This window comes from Tetrao urogallus (assembly GCF_951394365.1).
Source record: "Tetrao urogallus genome assembly, chromosome: 15".
NCBI classification, from domain to species: Eukaryota; Metazoa; Chordata; class Aves; order Galliformes; family Phasianidae; genus Tetrao; species Tetrao urogallus.
In genome coordinates this window covers 12,650,274-12,674,332 of record NC_136828.1, presented here as the reverse complement: position 1 = coordinate 12,674,332, position 24,059 = coordinate 12,650,274, and the positions used below count along the sequence as shown (strand labels likewise).

Sequence of the window (24,059 nt, the reverse complement as noted above, 5' to 3'; positions counted from 1 at the left end):
GCCTTCTGCTGTCTGCAGGAAAACCAGCTCTGGAAAAATGGAATTAAGGTAAAAATGAAGTGTTTCACAGTCTGGGGTTACCTGTAACGTTTGCAGTAGCTTGGGTTTCAGTGGGCTCTCAGACTTTACTGAAGCCTGAGCACAGGGCTGCCATGTAGAATCAATTGCTTTGACTCATAACTTAACCTTCCTTTTATTTACAGCATTTTACTGCCTTATTCAAAGATAAAAGGGTGTTACATGAAAGACAGTGGTCCGTGCCTCACTGGTATCTGCTTGAAACAAACACCAAACCTTCTTCAAATACATGTAATTTCACATGGATATTTTAGCATGCAGATTTACCTTATGAAAACGCTTCAAAGCACAGCAACAGTGACAGCGAACTTGCAGCTCTCACTGGGAAGTAAAAGCTCTTTTGATTCAAGTATCTGCTGGCTACTTCTAACAAAATGAATACATTGAAGCAAACTGAGGCGTGCCTTTCTGACTACAAATACTGTAAGGCTCCTTCTCCATTCACGGTTTGCTCCTTCTGTGCATCAGCGCTACTTGAAATCATTAAAACGTGGAACTGAGCGCTAATTTTACCAGTTTTGCTGGTAGGATGAAGGATAAAGCAATTCAAAATATTTAACATTTAACACAAGCTACCCTGGGTTACCATTTCCATGCTATTTGTGTAGCATTTTATTTAAATAAACTTCCAGCAATGCTCCGAGTCCACAGCATTCAGCGTTCATAGGAAACAAATAGGATTACCGATGTTTTCATTCCCTTCCAGAAATCAACGTAGCATAATTAATTGCAAAGAAAAGCAAACTGATGTCGGTGTAAATCCATGTGCTGCTTATACTACCTTCATTTCTAAAGTCTGCATTTCCTTCCCTCTGCAAGCAATAGGAACCAACTGCTGTTCGTCTCCGCTGCTTTCTCAGCCACTCTCCTACTTATTAAGCTTACGAGCTGCTGATGAACTGAACACACACACACACACACACACACACACCACATGCACATGCAATATAAACTTTATATTCATAGACCCTCTTCATTAGGCCAAATTCTCCCATTTGATTTCTGTCTTTCCACATATTCCAACACTGAATGGTTTACGATTTATAACGCCCTACCAGACCTACCCTCACAACACAATATCACCTCTAATTGCAATCCTTTTAACAGAACCGTGGAACATCCCTTCCTACCCGACACTTCCTACAGCCTCAGCTGAAGTTAGAAGCAGCACACTGTGCGTGGCACAACGCTGCACTATGAGATTAACAGTATTCCATTTGCAAATTGCAGGTCCAAGGATGTGCAATGAGTATTAACAGAACACAAATGGAGCTAGAATTCTGCCATCTTCCGACCTGCACGGAGGAGAACTGCTGATGAAAACCTTTCTTTGAAATGATCCAAGTACCATTATGGTAAAAAGATCCCGACGTGATCTTACAGCGTACAGGAACTGCAAGTGCTCTCATCTGCAATGCATATAGTGTCTTGTAAGAAAACAAGAAAGAAAGAAATGTACTTCTTGTACTGTTGCATTTCAGTCAATTTCAAGTCTAATTAATTTGGCTTCTAAAGAATTTGAATTTCCTATTTATAAGTGCGGGCTTTCTTCCATTCCAAACAAAATGCTTCCGATTCACTGCTTTGAAAACACCCCAAAACCTCATCCTTTTGGCATTACTACCAAACTGTGAGTGCTGTTATCTTTTGTGCAGGTATTTTAACCATGGAAACCTACTCTGCCACAGTCCCACCTGTCATATGTAACAGCACAACTTTCAACCTCAATGGATCGCATCTGTGTAACGAGAGCCTGTCTTCTAGATTAGCAGATAAATCAGAACACCAACAGTACGTTATTGGGCTTTTCTTATCGTGTCTTTACACAATATTCCTTTTTCCCATCGGTTTTGTAGGAAACATTCTGATTCTGGTGGTGAACATTAGCTTTCGTGAGAAGATGACTATCCCAGACCTTTACTTCATCAACCTCGCGGTGGCCGACCTCATTTTAGTTGCTGATTCTCTCATTGAGGTTTTTAATCTTGACGAAAAGTATTACGATATCACTATCATATGCACCTTTATGTCTCTGTTCCTTCAGATCAACATGTATAGCAGCATTTTCTTTCTGACGTGGATGAGTTTTGACAGATACATAGCACTGGCAAAAGTAATGAGGTCCAACCTATTTCGCACTATGCAACACGCCAGGTTGAGCTGTGGTCTCATATGGATGGCATCCATTTCTGCAGCACTGGTGCCATTCACGGCTGTGCACTTACAACACACCGGAGAGGTCTACTTCTGTTTCGCAGACGTAAAAGAAATCCAGTGGCTAGAAATAACCCTGGGGTTTATCATCCCCTTTGTGATCATCGGCCTTTGTTACTCGTTAATCGTTCGAGTCCTTATAAAAGCACACAAGCACAGGAGCCTTCGCCTCCGCCGACAGAAGGCTCTTCGAATGATATTCGTTGTGGTCCTGGTTTTCTTTATCTGCTGGCTCCCTGAAAACGTCTTCATTAGCGTCCAGCTCCTGCAAAAGAAAAGTGAGCCCGCCTCGTCCAGCAGCCCGTCCTTCAGACACGACTACCCTCTCACAGGACACATTGTGAACCTGGCAGCTTTCTCCAACAGCTGTTTGAACCCTTTAATTTACAGTTTCCTAGGGGAAACCTTCAGAGACAAACTGCGGCTGTACATTGAACAGAAAACCAAGATGTCCACGTTACACCGGTTCTGCCAGGCTGCCCTGACGTCTGTCATCCCCGACAGTAATGAGCAATCTGAGGTCTGATGTAGGGCTGTTGTGCAGAACGTCTGACTGTGAAGCTGTGCAAATAGTGAACAAAATGCTTACTACTAACAGCAAGAAGCGTGCCTGCCTGTGTATATATTGCACTGCTCTACTGAGCGTGGAAGGTTTATGTTCAGAATGTTTTTATGACAACTTTAATGTAGAGGAATATGCTATAGTCAGATTTATATTTAATTAAGAGCAGGATTATTAAAAGCTGAGCACTGGAGGAGCTTTATTTTATATAATACATGCATGAATGATAATATAGAAGAAAATTTTATCAAGCTAGGAAGAGTCCAGATGTAACTTGATTATCGGAGATGTTGTTTTGCTGGTGTATAGAAGGCACTTCCACTTAAACAACCAAACTGCAGTAAGAGTGGGGAAAAATCATTACAACACATTGATGTGGAAATGCAGAAAACAGTTTGATTTTTACCCAAATGTGTTAAGTTAAATGGCTTTGCTTTTGAGAACTATATAGTATTATCATCATTGTATTCCAGCATGTCTTCCACAATTAACTTTTTCTGATCTTAATACAATCTAGAATGGTGATGAGCTTTCGTCTCATAAATCTGATCTGCTGTTTACATCAGCACTTGATCAAAGCTGTAATCATCTGTCACTGTATGGTTCATCTCAAAGAACTCAACTGCAGCGAAATGTAATGCTGTGCTCTTCTGAAGATTCCCCAGGACAGCATTTCTCAGGATGGATATAAATGGGCCTTTTGTCAAAAATGCAAGCACATATATGTGCATCCACATCTCCCTTCAGACTCAAACAGAAGTCATCTAAGATCTGTCTCCACTTAGCAGACCCATTCAGATGGTAGAACAACATCCTGTGGCTTTAAAGCAGTCACATTCTGCAGAAGACTGCAAGAATTGCTTACAAAAATGAAAAAGCCTCTTTTTTTTTTTTTTCTGTTTTTCTTTTTTTTTTAAAGAAGAACTTCTGCAAAGGTGAACATATCAGATCTGCACTTGGTGCCCTGCCCACCCCACCCCCCCCAGAAAGCACAGGTCTTGGGAACCTTACGATGCACGTTGGTTGCTCTGTCCATTTGAAGACAAACAATGCTAAGAAAACAAACGTCAGCTAGAAAACAACAGCTTCTAATTTCTTTTAGAAAATAACTGGCTTTTAAATCTGGATGACGCTTAGCGCAGGTTACTGCTGAACTTCCCCAGAGGAAGCCATAAAGTTCCTAGAGATTTGTGCACAAGGTCATTAAACCGTCACACACTGCAGCTCTGAAATACACAAACTAATTCCACCTCTGTGCTCACCAAGTCGAGCACCAGAACTCCAGAGAATGTGACGATCTGCCCCACTTTCAAACATCACAAATGAGCCAATTAGCACACTAAAGGAGTTTTAAAATGCAGACACTTAAAACCATGAATAGAGTATTAAGCAAAAAAGGAAATGGCGATTGCACTCATATTTCTCACAAAATAGTCATTTTGCTAGCGAAGCTGCAGCCACAAAAGGTTTGACCTGTGAGCAGAGAGGCCCCAAGATGATGCTGCATTGGAACTAGCTGGATGTTCCTGAAACACCGAAATAGGAACAGCACAGAGGAGTTTGCCCAACAGCTGACCACTTCCAAGGGACTGTTAATCATCAGCTAAGGAGAAATTCCCATTTACTCCCATCTTTCTGGTAGAGCACTAATTATATTTTCTCTTTGAAAGATAAAAGCACTGCCATGCCTTCTCTGTACGGAAGCTTCTTGACAACACAGAGCAGCAAATCTCATGCTGCTCCAAATTATACATATGTCCATTTTCCCTCATTAATTTCACCTTTGGAATTAACAACAATCATCCCAGTCCCAGACAGACACCCGTGTGACAGACAGCTCTTTCAAACAGCACAAACAAAGGAACAGATCACACTTCCAGCAATGCATTTCCATCGAGCCCCAGCACAGCATACCAGCTGTGGGCAATCCCAGCACTTTCCACAAATAAACCAACTTCTCTTAGGTTGCAGCAGTACAGCTTCCCGAACAGAATTCCTCCATCCAACATCCCATTATAAGGCTAAAAGCACATCGCACACCTGAGCTACCAGAGGAGCTTCCTGCTGCTGGTATTTCGGTTCAGGTTTACGAGCGGTACCTGAAATGACTCAATTTAAACATGCTATTGTAAATAAATGACAAGTGTTGTCCCAGGTGAAAAAATGACACCTCTTCACAGAAGCTCGTGGTGTTTTTTTTCCTCTAATGTGTAATTTAATCACACAAAGTTGCTTTCACTGCATCCTTTCAACAGTTTGACATTTACTACACGGTGATTGTGCAGGCATGAAAAGCAGAGATGGTCAGTCTCGAGATGAAGTTTGTTTAATTTGTGAAAAGCGTTGATGATGTGAATGTGGCGAGGAATTTGAATCAGTGGGTCAAACAACCCCAGATCCTGCATGGGACAGACGAGATGCAGAGAATAACAGCCCCTTCCTTTCCCCTTCTGGTCCACACAAAAACCAAAGGCTCGCATCCAAAAACGCTTCACCCATCCATTCCAAAAGGGAACAGCTGCTACAGAGCAAATTCAGAAAGCAAAAAGCAGAAATCTTGAAACACAATTGTCTTCAACATTGCTTCTATCAACTGGAAAAAATACCACCTCTTCTTACATTGCCCTAATGTCACCAATTGCTGCACTTCATCAGCTGTTCATTAAGACTGCAAAAGGGAGGAGGTTACCTGGATAACTCAGAGCGGTTAGCACTGTTGCTTTCGTGTCAAAATGTGGTTTACAGGAAGTGAAAGTACACAGAATTCAACCTTGAGCATGATTTATTTCCATTTGAACTTGTTTCTACACAAAAAGGAGAAACAGATGCACACACAGAAGGCAGGTTTGAATGTTAATAGCTATTCATGAAAACGGATCAATGAATTTATTTCATTTTGCTTGAAAACAGGGGTGTGATTTGAATTGAGGGGACTCTGCCCTTCCCTTCCGATCCAAAAGCCTCTCCCCGCTCATTCAGAACACTGCACAGATGTTTGGGACTTCCAACACAGAAGAGCACAGAGCTAAATTCATGGCTGAATTCAATCAATCAAATTATCTCTTTGCAACAAGTTTACTCTCATGTTACCAATTACTCTTACAGCAGCCCATCACTACACAGCCAGACACAGACATTTCTCGTTCAGACTGTTTAGATTAAGCTATTATTATTATTATTACATTCTGTTTATTAAGCACATCTCCAATAAACATTTCCACCTCAGAAATGCATTTTATCTTTTTTTTTTTTTTCTCTTAACGTTTCATCTGCAGTAACATACGATAGGGAACAAGCCATTTTTAAGATGTGTGCACAGACAACCTTGCCTGTACTCTCAAACTGCTGTCAGAGAGGTTCACAGTGATAGGCAGTGACCCGTGCCATGAGCTGCATCTTACAGACACACACTGGATTTGAAAATCTGAGCACTCCCCAACCACGTTTATAATTTTGATGTCTTCCCTACCATTGGAAAAAATGGTATTTTCCAAACTATTTATTCTCCACTGACATACAATACATGGAAGTTTTAGCCCTTGCCTTTTAGCTTCCATTCCACCACACAGCAGTGTGACGCAGCCAGGAGCCAAGAAGGAACAGCTGCAGATTGAGCCAGCCACCCAAGCTGACAACAAGAAAGCAGTGCCTTCTCAGGACCTCAGGCCCTGCAGGATCAGCTCGCTGCCTTTCACTCAGCATCTCTTACATCACACAGCTCATTCCACTGCAACAGATCCAGAGATGCTTGTCTCAGCCTCATCAAGTAGCCTGTGTGTTTAGGAAGGATTCAAAGTCACTTAACTCCAGGGATAAAACCAAGCCAAGTTTTCAACTTGCTTTCAATTTGCTTTTCCAAATCCCTCAAGCACTGTCTCCCACAAACATACACAGAAATTTGTAAGTTCTAACTTCACAAACTACTGAGTTATTCACTATAAAAAAAAAACCATCCCTACATTTTTTAATGCACATACCCTAAGTAAGGATGTAATGCAGCAGGATAAGCTATTCAAAAGCAATGACTCTGTTTAGAAATCTCCATGCTTGACCTGCAAGCAAAATCATTCCAAAGGCTTAAAATCCTCTCAAACTGCACAACATGTTTTCTGGAAGGACTTCAGCAACACTCCGTAACAAAGACATAATAGAGAAACAGGAAAAATGTTGGGGTACTGTTAAATTAGCCCTAGCGATGGCATGAAGGCTATTCTGACAGGAGTTCACTGGTTGTCTAATAGCAGCAGGGATGGATGCCTTCTGCCTCAACCACAGCAACATTTCCGTTACTGGATATTCTCTCAATAGAAACAGAAATATAATGGCAAATGAGATTTTCTTCTATTCATTCTCTTCCACTCAGAACTGAAGAGAAATAGCCTTACCTGACTGCAGCAACTGTTTAACTCTTGTGTGCCACTATTCAGTTACAAGTGCAAATGGGGAGAAACCCAAGAAAGATCTCTCACAGTGTTGTCCCATGCTCCAAACATCAACCTGTGGGTTGGCCAAGACAGAAAGGAGATGCAAAGAGCGACACCTGCAAGAACTTAATTTAGAAGCTTTCTTGGCTTTCAAAGACAGGAGTTCAGAAGAATTACTTCTGACATCAATAAAAGCTGAACACTCTTAGAACAGCAAGACAAGCGACGAGCTATTTCCTTATGGTGGTGCAGGAGAGGTGGTGACGTGGCACTGCAGAGGTGATCCATGGATCACAAGCGCAGAGCTGCAGGCTGGGAGCTGCTGACACTGACAGCAGATGGCACAGGAGCTAAGCATGTGCTCAGCCCACAGCAGGGACTGCGGGAGCATCCTTGGCAATCCTGCCCCTGGTCCCTGAGATTTCTGCTCCACTCAACATCCCCTGCTACAAGGTAAAGCCTTTCAGCTCTCGGCCAGAAGGTGCTCCTGTATGACCGACAGGTTTGGGACAGCTGGCCATCGCTACTGTAAACCCAAACTAGAGCATGACTTAATCCAGACCACTCTTTGTAAAGAGGGAAATACATTTTAAATGAAGATAGTTCACTAACCCTAACCGTGATATGAGAACACGTGGTTATTAAAATAAAGCCTTCAGAATATAAAATACAAATTGCTTAAATTTATTATTAGCTATGTCGGAATGTAAAGGTAGAATAGAACGACAGTTATTAAAAACATGCATCCTCCTTGCATGCTGCCATATAAACTCCATGCTCCATTTCAGGTGATGCAGCTCTAACTCTTCAGCACGTTGTCTGAATGGCTCTGAGGTGCTTCAAACACAAAGGGTGTAGGGGCAGAGCTCTCCATCTTCCCCTGTGTACATTTGCTGTCTGCAAAGCCTGCCTCACAGATGCAAATTATTAAGATAATGCTGAAAATTCAATAAAACATCGTATGATGATCATCTGCTTCATGTCCTACAGAACTCTAGTGGGATTCAATTAGAAGTAGGGAAATGCATTCAAAGACAGGGTCTGGTTCTTTAGGTAAGAGGCTCTCCTGTCAAATACCTTCATGCTTGTACACGCAACACTTCAGGCAGCTTCTACAAGTCCAAAGATTAATTTTCTGTTCTAATTACTTGTTGGATGTAACACAAGCATTTTATAAGAATTTATTCATCTACATGGCTTTGACCTCCTACACAAGAGCCATGTTATCTATATTGTGATTTATCAATTAACATATACAAACATACACTGCTCTTTCGCATGGCTCTCAATATTGCCTCTAAATGCAAAGGGGATTTTGGAGAAGGAAAACCCTGGTGAAATAATGCCAGTTCCTCATCCATACTGCAGAAGCAGCCATCGCTGCCCCTATCTACTCAGAAAGGCTTTGTGTTGTATAATAGATTCCATCAAATAATTAGTATTTCATAAAAATCCTCGTTATGCCCATTTGGTTTTCAAAAGCAGCAGCATTCTGTCAAGGACTAGGAAAGCTGCTGATTTTAACACTGATCTGACTTTAAACATTCAAGTCTGCGCCTTTTTTTTCTTTTTTAGATAAATTAACATTTATAAAACTGTACCCAGCAGCAATCAAGAGGAAGGAGCAGATCCAAGGATTCAGTCTGCAGTCCTGTCACAGCGCACACACTCCATGCCCCCAGCCCTACCAAGAGCAATACTTAGTAAACATTCATCCTCTCAAGCTTACAGCGTAACTTCTTGCCAAGTAGAATGTTTTGAGAATTCACACATATAATCAGATGCATTTTATTTCTGAAGATTGGGGCCTAATTTTTGATATTAGGTAATTCAGGCCTTTTCTGGCAGTTTCCAGTCATCTTGCCTCTATGATGAGCTAGAACCAGAAACAGAGAATGAGTCAACCACAGTTGACAAAGGCACAACAGCAGCGTTCTCCATTGAGTGGAGCTGGGTGGCATTCACTCACTATCACCTGCCCCTGCTCCTGACCTCAGCGATTCTCAGCATCCACAGAAGCTTCAGCCATCAGTGGGAACCCTGCCCTGAGCTCCAGTTTCCTGAAAATATGTGCAGCTAAGTCATGAAAGCAAGGATTTATATTGGAAGCCTAGCAAGAACAGTCAAGGAAAGTTCTCACCACTGAGTAAAGAGCGAGAGCGGAAAGGAAACGTCAGTTGTGCTCCAAGAAGAGAAAGAATTTCCCCTCTTGATGGCAAACCAGGAACGGTTGTGTTTCCACCCCTGAACTCTCATCACCTCAATCCCTGGGCATGTAGAAAAGTAAAGAACTACATTTGGACGTATACAGATGAATGCAAATACCCAGAGTGAGCACAGCACTTTTGCTGGTTAATAAGTGCTGAAAAATGCCCAATTCCTTTAAACCAAAGTAAGAAATGCACCACGCGTTGTTTATCCCAAACACAGTTGGGGACGTGAGCCTTTCGCCTGGGAAAACCATCTTCAAAGCAGCAACTGTTTTCCCAGCTGTGAACACTCTTTCCTGGGAAATCGACTCGTACCATTACAAAAATAATTTTCAAAGGAATGTGAAATTATTCTGCCTAATCTATGCATATCCGTATGTCAGACGTTATTTTGTACCTTCTTAGACATGTTTGTTTACAGAAGGCCTCGCGTTCCCTACAAACACGATGTGGTGTGACAAAAAAATTCACTTCTTTTAAAAGATAAATAAACACGTGGTTAATTCAATCAAATAATTTGTACCAACTCTACCAACATTCTAAGAAAGAAGTGTTAGCAGGAAGCAAAGAGCTCTGTCCCATAAGCAGCTGCCCTCTGAGTTTGTTTTTTTATTCCCTTTCCCCTAATTTGAATAATATCACATAGATATAAAGAAAGCAGACAAAACACGTAGGATCCCACACAGCAAGTCACAAATGGGGTCCCGGTTTGGTAATTGCTTTCAGCCATCACAGGGCTGTCCTGTGGAGCAGCAGTCAGAAGCTCAGGGCCAGCAGGGAGACCTTGGAGCAAGGCAGAGAATGACTGACACCAGTAACAGCAACCAGCAGGAAGGAGAGAGAATGGGCCCAACGTCTCCATTGCAGGCTGGCCAAGACCAGCAGGCTAACGAAAGTTCATTAACATCCCTACTGACATTTAGGTTTGCGTTGAGAAGGAGCTATCTTCCCCTCCTTATCACCAGAAAGAGAGATTAATTCACCAGAGTTATCCCTCCCAACAAAACAACTGCTGGTGCACCCCTGCGTCGAGGCAGGGATGAAAGATTGTGTCATCTTCTCTTCATAACACACACAGCTCTATTTGCACATTAGAAATGCAAGCTGTGTAGTCAGAAAACACTACAAGATCCTCACTTTAGCTAAATACATATATATATATATTCAGTAATCTATTTTCCTTTTATTTTTTTCCCCAATGTGGAAGACCAGTTCTCTAAATATCTCTTTAAAATGACCACATGGATAACATTAAGCACAGCACGCAGGATTAAGTTAGTAAAGCAAAACTGTACAAATGCAGGAGGACCTGCACTGAGGTGCACCTTCACAACGCAGCTCAGGGTAGAAAATGCAGCTTATTTTGGTGGTTACGCAAAAGGCTTCACATCATCCAAAATGAACCAATAAATAAATCAAAGTAACAAGACAGGACTCATAGACTCCGTCTGCAAACCATCCGCAGCTCTTTATTCCAGCAACAGGCTTTAGTATGAATCAGTGGGCTGCCAAAGAAAGAAATACACTTTCTGATGAGAGCTTTACATTATCTGCTTGATGGATCTTACGCCACAAACGTCTGGTTTGCATTCATTAACCATTCATATTACTCCCCCAGTTACCTGATTACAAGCAGCACTCCTAAGCATTCCACCAAGCTCACACCAGAATTGTTCACCTCCACAGCTGAAACACTGTGGTCTGTGGGGGGTTTTCCTCTCCTGCACACAAAACAATGATTTTAGAGAATCACTTTTCGTGGTTGGCTTTGCTGCAGGATGAGTTTAGTACCTCCTTGTTGGTCTTTATCACAATCCCCAAAAGGCTGAAGAGAAAAACACTTTCCCTACTAAGTTTGCCATTTTCCATTTAGCAAACAGAGCTTACTGTTTGGGCACCTGCACAGCAGCCCTCTGATTAAAGAAACGCTCTGAGCTACTTGTTTATTTGCCATTGTTTGTACTGCCTGTATGGAATCTCAAAAATTAAATTCCTTTCCCACTGATTTTGCCTTTATCTGGGGGAAATGTTGATTCCTCCTCCTCCAACCACCAGCACTGCTGAAGATGACAAGGAACAGACAATGCTGCATGAGCATTACACAAAATACCCTTCAACCACAAACAACAGGATTTGATTTATAATGACCTGACTGGCTCTTACTCAATTTTCCTTGAAGTTACAACATTTGCTAGACTAAATTGGGAAGGAAGAGGAAATTAACGTTGTTTTCTATGGATTATCAATTTTGAGTCTCTTGCTTAATAGATGTTCAACTCTGGAAGAATTTCTTACTGTTCTGCAGGAAGCCTGCAGCTCTGAGAACAGCCCTGGAGGAACAGCAGCCCTTATGTCCCAAGGTCAAAAGATCCTTTGGTACGGCGAGGTCGTTCTCAGCACAACTCCAACAGCCTTCACAACCAAAGCCATCACTGCACCACGTTCCCTGCCTACAAGGCTCCTAACGTCAGTTCTGCTTTTCAGTACGCTTCCATAGCACCGAGGCAGCTGAAATCTGAAGGGTGAAGAAATCCATAAACAGAAGCAAGGCACGAGTGACTGCAAACAAGCACTTCCAATGCTTCTGTTACTCCAACACGACAGATAAAATATCATGAATATTCTTGCCATGGAGCCGAGACAAAACTCATTTGTCACAGACAAGGCCCATCAGAAAGTTCTTCTTTAAGAAGCCAGCATTCAGCTCCAGACCACCAGTCTAGGAGGCATACTTCAAATTTCTTTTCTTTATGCCTATATTATGTGACAATATGAAGAATAATCTCCAATTACAGTATGGTTTAATGTAAGGCCGTGTTGGTAAGCTACAAAATCATTAAAAACACAGACACTAATGCCCAGGCGTTTTAAAAATCAATGTGGAAGACACGTGGGTTTTATTGCCAAGTAGCTCAATAAAACAGCAATGTTATGAAAATCAGTAAAGATAAATAAATAACACAAAGGAAATTCAATCTAAAAACTTGCATTGCTGAGCCCCACTCGGATTTGGCACGCAGAGCCACGTGGTTCTGAGATCATTCACGGAAACACTTCTGTTGTACCTGAATCACTCACTGCTATTCAATGTAAAGAAAAGAAACTGAGAAGATGGAAATCAATAAGGCATCAAGATTGCTCCAAAAGGTCGAGCTGTTCCAAGGAAAAATGCTTTCATCTCAGGCTGCTGAAAATTTCTGAGATAAATTCCATGAAGGAATAATCAATGTGTAATAAATTCGGTCACTTAAGACAGATTCCAACGTGCCTGCCTGCAGCTCTGTAACAAAATCATTTAGAGATTTACATTTTCTGCTTTGCAGACTGAAAGTGCTGTAACAGAATAGGACAAAAAGTAAATCATGGGAAAGAAAAGTGACTTAATGACCCAGTGGAAACTCCCCCTCCACAAGCAGCATGCCGTGCTGCTACCTTCTGACCTACTTCCATCACATGAGACTCCTTGGAAGGAACTGGGACCTACCAATTCTTGCCTTAAGAACACCAAAAAAAAGTTCTCTTCACTTCAGTTCCTGCATTAGAAGTTCACCGTAGCACAGAATCCAGCACAGAATCAGAATCCAGCTGTCATACTTCAGCAATTCCAGCAGGTCTATCAGAGGTTAAGCTTACTTTAAAGTAGCAGAGCATTCCCAGCAGTTGTCTTTGTTCCATCCAGCTACCAGAGCCCATCACTCTGCAGCTTGCTTCTCTCGAGTGCTCCTTCTCACCTTCCTATATATGCACAGCAAATTTAACTTGTTTTCAGCTGCATCTTGCACACTGACAAGACCTGACTGCCAAAGCATTTTAAAGCACGCCACTGTGACTTAACTGCTATTTCACACTAATTTGGGAGTGCACACGAGCAACAGTCAAAGTGGGATACAGCTGACACTCATTGACCATTTCTGCAGTAAAATTGCTTAAGATTTGCCTGATGTTTTTCATCCTTGCCAGCCATTTCAAATAAAAAATGTGGTCTACTGACTTACACTTTCCTACTATCAACAGTTATAGTTTATAAAGCTGATGCCAAAAAATAGCTTCTCGTAGACCTTATATGGCATTCCCTAAAACTAACACCAGATACATGTTTAAGCCACCCTCTGACACCAACATTTATAGTCCTAAGAACGCTGTGCCTAGCCATGCTCCCTAGCAGCACTAAGGAGCCTGCTTTCCATTTCATATTTGCTCTCTCTTTCGCTGTCCTACAGCCTGCAAGGACAACAAGAGCTGACCCAGGCCTCCTACAAGCTGACCAGGTGACATCAGATGGTCCAAAAAGAAAGATCAGACAACATCACCTTAATTTTGACTTTCCATTTCACGCTTCTTACCCTGGAAAATCATTTCTACACAAACTGAATTACATTATTATGAATCTGAAGTCTGTAACGCACACCTTACAAAGGGAAGGAGAAACATTTCCTTTTATGAAGCTACACATAAGAGACTTGCCATTTTACTTTGGAATAGACCAAAGTGCACTGTGCACTCTTTCCTTACTTCAGCACATTCCTGCTGTGTTCAAAACCACAGGTATTTACAGACCTCCAAACAGCTGCTGCCCATCGGTTGGCTTTTCTCATGGTTTACAACAACTGCAGACACATGCAGTACTTGCACACAAGCAAAAGCTCTCAGAAAGAAGTAGCATTGCCAGTATGCTCAGGTAGAGCACAACAATAAAATAAGTAGTGCTACATTCTAGTTGTGATCTCTGTTGAATCACACATCTCATGGTAATGACAGCAACACACAGCTTTCTCATCTATGTCAGATAACCGTGTCCTATGAGACCATGGCTTATCCTAAGTAACAGAACTTCACCTTTTGTTCTCCCCTTTGTTATATCATCAAACCACGTTCCTTCCTTTGATCCACGTTCCACATTAAGCACTTGGAAGAACTGAATTAAGTCACCTTGTTTATGCACTGTTTCCATTAGAAAAAAAAATGGACACCCTTTAGCTTCTACTTAACATCTCAATATTGTTAACCTCGCTATCATAAAATCAATTCATCAAATATTTCATTGCACAAAGAGACTGCTGACACCTTCTGGCCATTCGACATTCTGTACAAATACCAACAGGACTTCCATGAAAAAAACCTTTATGCTTTTCCAGCCACTCAGAATCACATGAAGGCTTCAGCTACGCCTCCACTGCCATATGACAGCTGATCAGAGCCATCGGGCTCCCCTCTCACCCACACGCTCTCACTCATCCTTTGTCTTTCATAAAAGCATTCGGACGAGAGACTCTGACTGCTACAAGTATTCCAAATGATCAGACACAGCCCAAGATGTTTGCTCCATTTACCTTCTCTTTTTCACTTTCACTCCAGGCGAAAGTGGAATCCCCCATATATGTCCCCCATACAAGGGACAACTGCAACTGAATCACATGGGGTACTCAGACTGCTATGAACACCACAGGTAACAACCTACCCACACTGCACTGAGTTGAACAGTGAAAACCAGTACGACCTACCTGGAGACTTCGTTTCTTTTTCTTCGGTTCTGTCTCTGACTCCAGCTCTCCCTTTTGGGTCACACGTCGCTTTAGCTTTTTACTTTTCTCTTCTTTCATTTCTTTGGTTTGTATATTCTTCTTCGCCATTCTGAAAAAGAACATTGTGTAATTACCAACAATCAAAGCACCATTACAACTCCTCATTTTGTGGTTTTGGTTGTTTTTCTTTTTAAATCTGAAATGTACAAACCTCATACACAGGGTCTACACTAGCACAAGAATTATATCTTGACTAGGAAAATGCTCGTTTGCATTGAACTTCAATTAACTTGGGGGCATTCTCAGCTTTTTCCTTTCATAATACGATCCAGTTCAGCTGCTGCAAAACCAGAATATCACTCCCCTGTTAAAAAACTCCATGGCTTCTGTTCTCTGTGAGAGCCCAGCACCCACAACTGATGCAGTCTGTGCTGCACTCAGCAGCAGGTCAGCAGAGCTGTGCAGCATTGGGAAGCAGGTCAGTAGCAGCATGCCTTGCCACCTGTAGGCAGCACAGAAGGGCTGCTCCGAAAGTAATGCCTCCTATTTTGTTACATTGGCCCCCAGTGTCAGACATGGATGTTGGTGGGATGGCAGTAAAAGCTGAAACTTCCCACCAAGATCCCATGAGATTTCACTGCTGTGTGACAGATGGCAGCAGAAGGGCCACCTGACATGGAAGCGAACATGAAGCAAAAATACATCTCTTAGTTCCTTCATGTAGAAGAAACGGCACTCATTAACACTCGTTGATGCTTGCTGAATACTTGTGGAGACTACGCAGCGGGCGTGAGCAGTCGGGAGGTGGGTGGTGTGTTTCTGCAGTGGTGACACCTACATTGTTGCAGATTTCCTACAAGCACAGCATGCAGGCTCTTGTTCATTGGTGGTAAAAGTGCACAGCTTTCTGTGCACAGGACACAGGTGGTTGTAACATGATGGAAAGTGCAGCAACGACAGCACAGCAGCAAGGTCCCAGGCTGCAGCAAGCGAGGGCTTGCTCAAATGCAACAGCCACGAGCATAGAAATAATGGAAAGAAGCTGCTTACTTTTCAGAAAGCCTCAGGCAGGGATCTCCAGTGAGAAGCTCTCACCTCCACTGCCAGCCCTTACATGAGGGCTGGGTCCCGGCTCCACCTCGGATCACACAGCTGCATTGCACTGCATGCACCTGAGCCACCCTGGTCTGGCCCTGCCTTCCCACCAGGTGTTTATCAGTGCCTCAAGCCACGACTCAGCATTTCAGCTACAGCGCTGGATGTGCCGGCACGCAGCGTTCTGTAGCTGAGAACTCGCTCTGTCCAGCAGCGTTACGGCACTCCTCGCATCCGCCGCCATTTCCACGCAGATAACCAGGAGGCACTACTTTCGGAGCACTCTCGTGCCCGGCCGGCGGCATCACGTGACTTTCCGGCCTGCCCAGCGCCCCCTCCTCCCCACCCCACGAGCCGCCGCACCGCGCGCCCCTCTGCTCCCGCAGCGCGCGCAAATCCCCGCACATCAGCAGCCCTCGCGGTTCCACTTCCCCACCACACCGACACGAGCGGAACGCCACACGGCAGGTCCGCACCTGCGGCCAGGCCCGCGCGGGGCAGAGAGGCCTCAGGGCCCCGCACCCGCCGCGGATACGCGTGAGAAGGGCCCGAGGCGCCGCACGGCCGCATCCCCGCACGCCGCCACGCACCTTCCCCCGGGCCCGCCTCCTCCTCACATTTAACTGAGCCTCACGCTTGGCGCCGCAGCCCGCCCTCTCTCTCCCATTGGCTGCAGGGAGGGAATCTGCGCATCTGGTTGGCTCTCGACGTGCCAATCTTAAGAGCGACCAATAGGAAGCGGAGCTCCGGTGTAGAACGCCCACTCAGAGGGCGCATGCCGGGAGCCCGGCCGGCTCGCGGAGGGCAGCCGTGACGTCATCTCTCCGCGCCGAGCTGCTGCGCGCTGGCGGCCGTCCGCCTCCAAGTGCGGGGACACGGAGGTCGCCCCGCCCGCCGTTGGCCGGGTGAAGGCACCCAGCGCAGCATACGCAGCTATTGTGGGCTGACAGGAAACACCTCCCAGGGCAGGGCTTCCCGGCAGCGTGCCAATGCCCATCGCTATAAATACCGCATGCACAAAGCGCTCCGTGGTAATTTACGGGCAGGGACAGTTAAGGAAAACAACCGTGTCACCGCAACGCTTCCTTGTGGGCTGCAGGCAACGCCTCCCGGCACCTCACCTCCGGGAGGAGGCAAACCTTCACGCTCTTCAGCGCCGCCCCCACGTCCTCCTCACCTCACAGCACGTCAACCCGGCCAGCGCCCGCTGCTGCTCCCCCGCAGCCCCTTCCCCTGCCGGGGCACAGCGCCAGCCCCGTGCAACGTACAGGGATTACAAAGTCCTGCCAGCAGCGCGGCGCCGGAGCTGGGCGCAGTGGGCGGCCGGCAGGGGGCGCTGTCGAAAAAGCAGAGCTGTCCTTTCAGCTTTGTTCTATCGCGGATGGAAGCGCGCTCTACGCTTAGCCGTCTCAGCATCAGATTTTATTACGCGTCCTATTGCGCCACCCTGTGGTTAAACGCGGTATTACAGACATTGGCCTGTCGCAATTCAGACCTCACGACTGCGTAAAATTAGGCTGCGTGGAATTAGCGGCGGTAACTCGTACCGCCAGGCTTCACGAATTTTATTTGGCCAGCCGAAAGCTTTACAGGGCTTTAATCGCTCTCCAAAAAACACGTCACTGTATGAAATGAAATCCCACTAGGTGAGATGTGAACAGAGCTAGCACGCTCATTTATTGTTCCATGCCATCAAGAAATTACCTTATCTCTGCCCTGACAAAAAGTCTACATGTCAATACTTGGGCCACGTATTCAGTTTTCCTATAAGGAACCATAAAGGCATATTTTCCCTTTAGCATTCATACTCTAAGGAGTCTTTTTGAAAAGAGAGAAGCAGCGCGCCATGATCAACGCACAAACGTGGCAGAGCACAAGGTTGAATGTACGTGCATTAACTGCAGTTGTGCTCTCATCTCCTGCTGAATTATCAACGATTATTTTTCCCAGGTCAAGGAATGCAACATTTTCTGCTACGCTATTCCTCCCAGCTCAGCAGAACGGCATTGGAAGCTCATAGCTGCAGGTGATTTGAGGGACTGCAATTACCCTTCAGTTAGTCCTAAGCCAAGGCTCCAGCCTACCAGCCCCAGAGTGCAGAGGAATAGCTCCAATGACACATGAAATTGAGGTCTTAACCCCCTGACATCATCAGTAAGCTTTGGCATTTTTCTCACAATTAGTTGGATGAGAGGTCTACTTAGATCGCAGCTGGGGAATTAGCACTGTTCATTAACAGCACATTTCCATTTCATCAAGCTGCAATACTTCAGGCCCCAAGCTAAGCAGCTGGATGTTCCTGCAGTTTAAAGAGCAGAGCCTCTAGGTAATACAGCTGATGAAGATAATAGATGTTGCATATCTGTTATGCCTTTGTTTAAGCCTTTCAGGAAGAAAGCAAGAGTAAGCTCCTTCCACAATGCTGCATTTCAGCCTCATTATATGCAACAAGAAACAGTTAATAGCTGTTTTGCTTCCCTTCTTGCCCCAACCACAAGGAAACACCCACACCATTCTACATTCCTACCTAGGGGGCAATAAATTATGAAGAATTATGCTGTGCATGCCTCTGTGAGCACTATCCTTTCAGTGAATTGCTTAGGGAGGGCCCAGGAAAACTGAATATGGCTTTATAAATCAAGTACTCCAAACAACATCCAGAAACAGAGAGACATTATAGAATCCTAGCTTCACATTGATAGATGTTGTTTGTCAAGCAGAACGCTGCATTGTGTGCCAATTGATTTCCAAAAGGATTGAGAGCTATGTCAGCAGCCTGTATTTCAGACTCCCATCTTAGGAGACACTCAGTTTAGCCTTGCTTGACCTAAACAAAGCTGGCCGTGTTTCAACTTAATTTCAGCTTTCTTACTATTATTTCCTCAAGTGTTTTTCTTAGAAGAAAAGCTGTAATATCATGAAAGAAACAAAGTCTTAGAAAGGGTGACAGATTATTGAAAGGCTAAGAGATTGCACGAAAAATAAATTACTTGCATAGAAAAGAGCTTCTGATGAGATTAACTTAAAAGTAGACAAGGTTTGATCCAGATGTGAAGAGCCTCTATCATCTGCACCTGAAAGACATAAGAACGCACTGTGAGAGCCACGCCACTAAAACCTGTGGTCACAAGGAGATACAACATAGCAGGGAAGGCCTCAGGCCATTCATTCAGAGGCTCACTGTGCTTTTCAGCATTCAGAGGCAGCACCAGCTCTCAAAACTGAACCAAAAGCCTCATACTGAGCCAGCGGGAGACAACCTGCTGGCCCAATGAGCAACTCTGTGTCCTCATGCCTGCATCTACACAGCCATTTTAATTCCTGCAGTGTGGAGAAGCATTGCCCCGTGCTACCAGAACCCTGCTGCATTCCTGATCAAAGGTCGACTACCAACCCTGCAGCAGCTCAAGGTGTGACAGCAGCACTGCTATGCTGTGCTGACATAAAAGTGTTCTATAAACCTCGTTCATCTTTCCCTCGTTCCACAGCTCACACCTGTTGTGCTGAAGGTTCCCATTAGATGGCACTGCAATTGCTCCCGTTGACTTGAAGGCAGTTTGAGAGGCTCGAATCAGAGCTGTGGATCTGCAAAGAAACACGGCCAGGCTCAGCACCACTTAAACACACCTTCAGTCTCATTCGTCCATCCAGTTTAATTATCTGCATCTAACATCCAGACTTTACACTCCTACTGCACAGAACAAGGATGTTTTGTCTGCCTGCAAGAGATGTTTTTAGTTTAAAATTAGGTTAGTAAGCTATTGATTTTATTCCCGGTTACTTTAAGGTTCTGTGCAAAGCTTTAGGATTCCAGTATTTAGATCGAGAGCCCAAACAGTGCTGCAGATGGCCAGCACCTGTTCTCAGGGCTTTTTAAAAAAAGTCATGCTATCAAGTTAAGCAAACTTGGGAGAATTTTAGGAAGTTGTTTGAGAAGAAGCTTTTTTCCTTGGCTCAGACTATCAAGAATTATGCCCAAGATTCAAAGAGGAACTAAGGGCTGTTTAACTCTGGTGACCAGTGGTCTACATTGTTCCTTATTTGCCTGAGCTCCCCACCAAGCCCTGATCTGAGCTCTGAGGCTTCAGCTTGAGCTCTGAGTACCACAGCTGCAGCTCACCCAGCCTTGGAGATGGGGCAGCTGCTTGCTTTGCAGTCATGATCCAGAGGATGCCGATGCTTTATGCAGAAGTTGCCTCCACACTGCTCACAAACTACTTTCATCCTCTCTTTCCTTTTGCAGCCTGGCTTTAAACACTTGTTTGTGAAGATCTAGATAACAGAGGACACGAAGTTAACAATGATTGCTTGCTTTCTGTGATCAGCTTCCCAGGTAACAATGAGGCTGAAGCATGAACGCTCGATTGCCCTTAAAACAGAGATTGAACAGCAAGCTCCTGCATGCTCTGCTGTCAGAAGACCTAGCTTGACAAGCATTAAGCAGGCTGCTTAGATTCCAACAGCAGTTTCCTTACCTTTTGCTGTGCTGGATTGTACTTGCAGTCTCCTTATCCATGCGGGCTCCAACCACAATACCTGGTACTTCACTCTTCTGTACAGGGACAGGTGCTTTACAGAGTGGACACACAGGAGCCTGCACATCACAGCAGCACACCACACCAATCAGAAGCCTGACACTTATTGCTTTGCCCTTCCCTTTCTCTTACCCGTGGGTGATGGGAAGTATATTCATAAGTATGTTATGTTCTATTCATTAATTCTCTTGAACTACCTTTTCAGGAAGGCAGTTGCAAATCTGTATCCAAAAGGCCAGAAGTGCTTTGCCAAATGAGTTTATAGCAGCATATCCAATAAATTCATTTTAAATATGATTCTGGAGTACTGAGCACTACATGCACTCGAGTATCAGCCAGAGATCAGCGTTCTCCCTCACTCAATTTATTTCTTCTGCTGTAAGTCTTAGGCCACACTACATTGCTGAGAGTATCAAGCACTCCTCTTTGTGAAGAAGCAAAACGAGTGAGAAGAAAGACAGTCTAGAAGTGAGCTCAGAAAGGCTGTGCTTCGATACAGCTGCAATTCTGCTCATCATTAGCTGCTGTCCCGTGGTTTTTCCACCTGCTTTCATAGAAACCACAGGTGGAGGCTCAGAGCAGCCCTCCTGCATGACTCGGTGACCTGCAGTGGTGCTCACTGACTCACACCCAGAACTCACTGCCTTGCAGGCAGAGCTACAGCCGTGCTCATCGTAGCAGATGTGGTCCTTACAGAAGACTTCTCCACACGCGTCACATTTCAGAGGAAGGAAACCTGGGAGATGAAAAGAGACAAAAAATGGATTCTCATGGAGCAGAGCTGACTGCTTTACAGTGTAATGCTGGAGGCACGTTACAAAGCACGGCGGGTTTTTTTGCCCAAACTCTTCCTGCTAATACCTGGGTTTTGTCATTCCCCACCAACAGTGAACAGGATTAAGAGGCAGCTTAATGCAGGCAGACCAAGCACAAGCCACGTGTAGCTCAGGACACTTAGCAAGGCGTCAGTCATAAAACAGAGGCTGAAATACAAAGCCATGGCCCGGAGCAGAAGCCATTCATTAAAAAGTAGGAGATCCTTAAGTTCATTAACAACATCTCAGAACAAAATACTGTGCTACTCTATTCCATTCTACTCTATTCTACTCCATTCTATGCAATGCATTGCATTGCGAAGAACTGCACGCTATTTTGTAAGTAAGAAAGCCACGCAACGCAACGCAACGCAACGCAATGGCCACGCCTCCCGGCCACCCCCGATGACGTCACGGAGGAACGAACCAATGGCGTCCCTCCGTCACCGCCCGCGCTGCTCGTTAGGTGCGGAACCAATCAGCTGCCGGAACGGCGCTGCTGAGTCATGCGCGGGGAGGCGGGGCGATGGCGGAGCGCAGGGGGCGCACGGCAGCACGGCAGCACGGCAGCACGGCAGCACGGCAGCACGGCAGCACGGCTTGGTGGCGGACGCTGCGGTTCCAGCAGGAGCTGCGGAGTGTCCCCACGTGCTCCGCCTGCCGGCTGCTCGCTTTGCGTGGAGGCAGCGGCTGTCGGCTCAGTGATGTTGGTTACTGCAGCAGTGCCACGTGGCGTTCGTGTGAGTGCTGGGTGTGCGCTGACATCACGCCCCGCTGGATGGAACCGAAGCCAGGCACTCTAGGTTCATTTTCCCACCCGGACTCAAGATGTTACCAACGATCTTCATTTAAAGCCCTTTCTCCAATGAACAGCTGCAATGGCGGTACAGTGCAGCCTCCCGCCGTCCTTTGGGTTGTGCTTCCATCTCTCCACCTGCGGCACAGGGGCTCCTTGGGTGGATGTGCCGCGTCCAGGCTGGGCTCAGCTCACCGTGGGACATGGTGCAGCCCCATGGGATGTCCCCGTTTGGGTGACAGTGGTGTGAGAGGCAGTGCTGAACCCAGCTGAGTGCTGCCCTGCTGCCCAGCATGGCTGCAGGAACTTGGGTAGAGAAGCCTGGTGTCAGAAGAGGCTTCCTGGGTCATCACACTCAGCATCCATTGTGCACGTAACAACTTTGTGGAATTCCCTTCAGGAAAAAAGCTAGCTTTGAAACTTTATTCCCATCAGAAGGCTGTCCCACATCCCCAGTGATCTCATGACAAAAAACAAAAAAACTCGTAAAGTTTCCAGTTTAAAAGCTTCCCTGGCCACCTGCCCTCAAGGCAGCCTTGATCCTGGCTTATTTTCTCCTCGCCGTGTTTGGGCAAGCAGCAGCTGAACCAGGTTGACATTGCTTTGAATTTCTAAGGCTGTCATCTGCCTTTGTCCTAGAAGAGAATTCTGTAATTGCGGTGGATGTTTCCATCAGATGTCACACAGTGTTGATCTGCTGGTGGATGTTTCCATCACCATCACACACTGTTGGTCTGCTGATGGTCAGTTCCTTAGGTTGGGTTTGATGCAGATGCTGGTGGTTCCAAGTCCAAGGAGAGCCTGAGCAGTTTGTCCTGTTCTCAGCACACAGACATGTCTGGCATGGGGCAATGCAGTCACACAGCATCTTCCACCAGGTTCACTTGGCCATTGGGTTTGGTTAAAAGGATTTCTTGGCTGAGCTGAGTCAGCTCCATCATTTTCATGGGGGACGAGGTCAGAGCATGGCCTCCCCCACTTTGTTCTTATCTCGTTTGGTTTCTGACAGCTGGGGATGGGACAGTGTTGAAAAGCATGACAGAACAGCAAAACAAAAAAACCCAAATACAAACTACACTGAAAAGTCCAGCCTCACAAGGAGCTTCAAGACCTTCACTGCATTATACGTGTATTCATCAGCACCATTATACTGTTTACAGAATATTCCAGGACATGGGAAGCACAAAGAAAATTCCACACCCACCCAGCGCCCAAGGGGACTGGGACCCCAAAATCTGATGGGGAAGGCTTGCCCAGAGGAGTGGGGTGAGCAGGGCAGGACGAAGAGGCTGATGCTGGCACGTGGGCTCAGGCACTGTGCAGCCTGCAGAGCCGCTGTGAAAGGGATCGAGTTGTGTGGTGGGAAGGAGGAGCCCGCTGGTGGATGACAATGGGAACGGCTGTGCACAGATTAGATACTCTTAAGGAAGTCTGTAAATCCCGACTCTGGAAACCCGTGAAGCACAGGCAGCCATCTTAATAGAAACGAGGATTAGAAATTAGCCGAGGTCTTTAGTGATATTTTTAGAAGTTTGCTCCTGACAGGTTAGGCTGCTGAGAACGGGAGGAACGCGCCGAACCCCGCATTACTCGGGAAGGGATCAGAGTGCAGCGTGTGATTAGAGGCTGGCTAGCTTAGCGACAAGGGGGATAGGTGGGTTAGAACTGGTTCAGGAGGAATTAGCAAGGGAAATTGCTTGAGAAGCAGAATTTGATTAAGGGCAGCCAACATGGATTTGTGAACGGAGAGCTCCGTGTAACCAACTCGCTGGGTCTGGGGGAGCTGTGGATGCTGTGCAGCCTGAGCT

The 24,059-nt window shown here is 45.3% G+C and overlaps 2 protein-coding genes across 2 annotated transcripts; one reads left to right on the top strand and one right to left on the bottom strand.

Annotated features, from left to right (window-relative positions):
* Nucleotides 1-1,744: 1,744 nt before the first annotated feature.
* GPER1 (G protein-coupled estrogen receptor 1) lies at nt 1,745-2,818 on the top strand (the record flags this gene model as incomplete). Its single annotated transcript, XM_079542649.1, has 1 exon — nt 1,745-2,818. The coding sequence occupies one exon, from the start codon at nt 1,745-1,747 to the stop codon at nt 2,816-2,818; it is 1,074 nt and encodes a 357-aa protein (XP_079398775.1).
* Nucleotides 2,819-19,491: 16,673 nt separating this feature from the next.
* ZFAND2A (zinc finger AN1-type containing 2A) lies at nt 19,492-22,456 on the bottom strand (the record flags this gene model as incomplete). Its single annotated transcript, XM_079543117.1, is given in 6 exon segments — nt 19,492-19,690; nt 20,226-20,377; nt 20,581-20,610; nt 20,613-20,699; nt 21,282-21,376; nt 22,447-22,456. Coding segments are annotated over 6 exon segments (573 nt in total).
* Between the last annotated feature and the right edge of the window lie 1,603 nt (nt 22,457-24,059).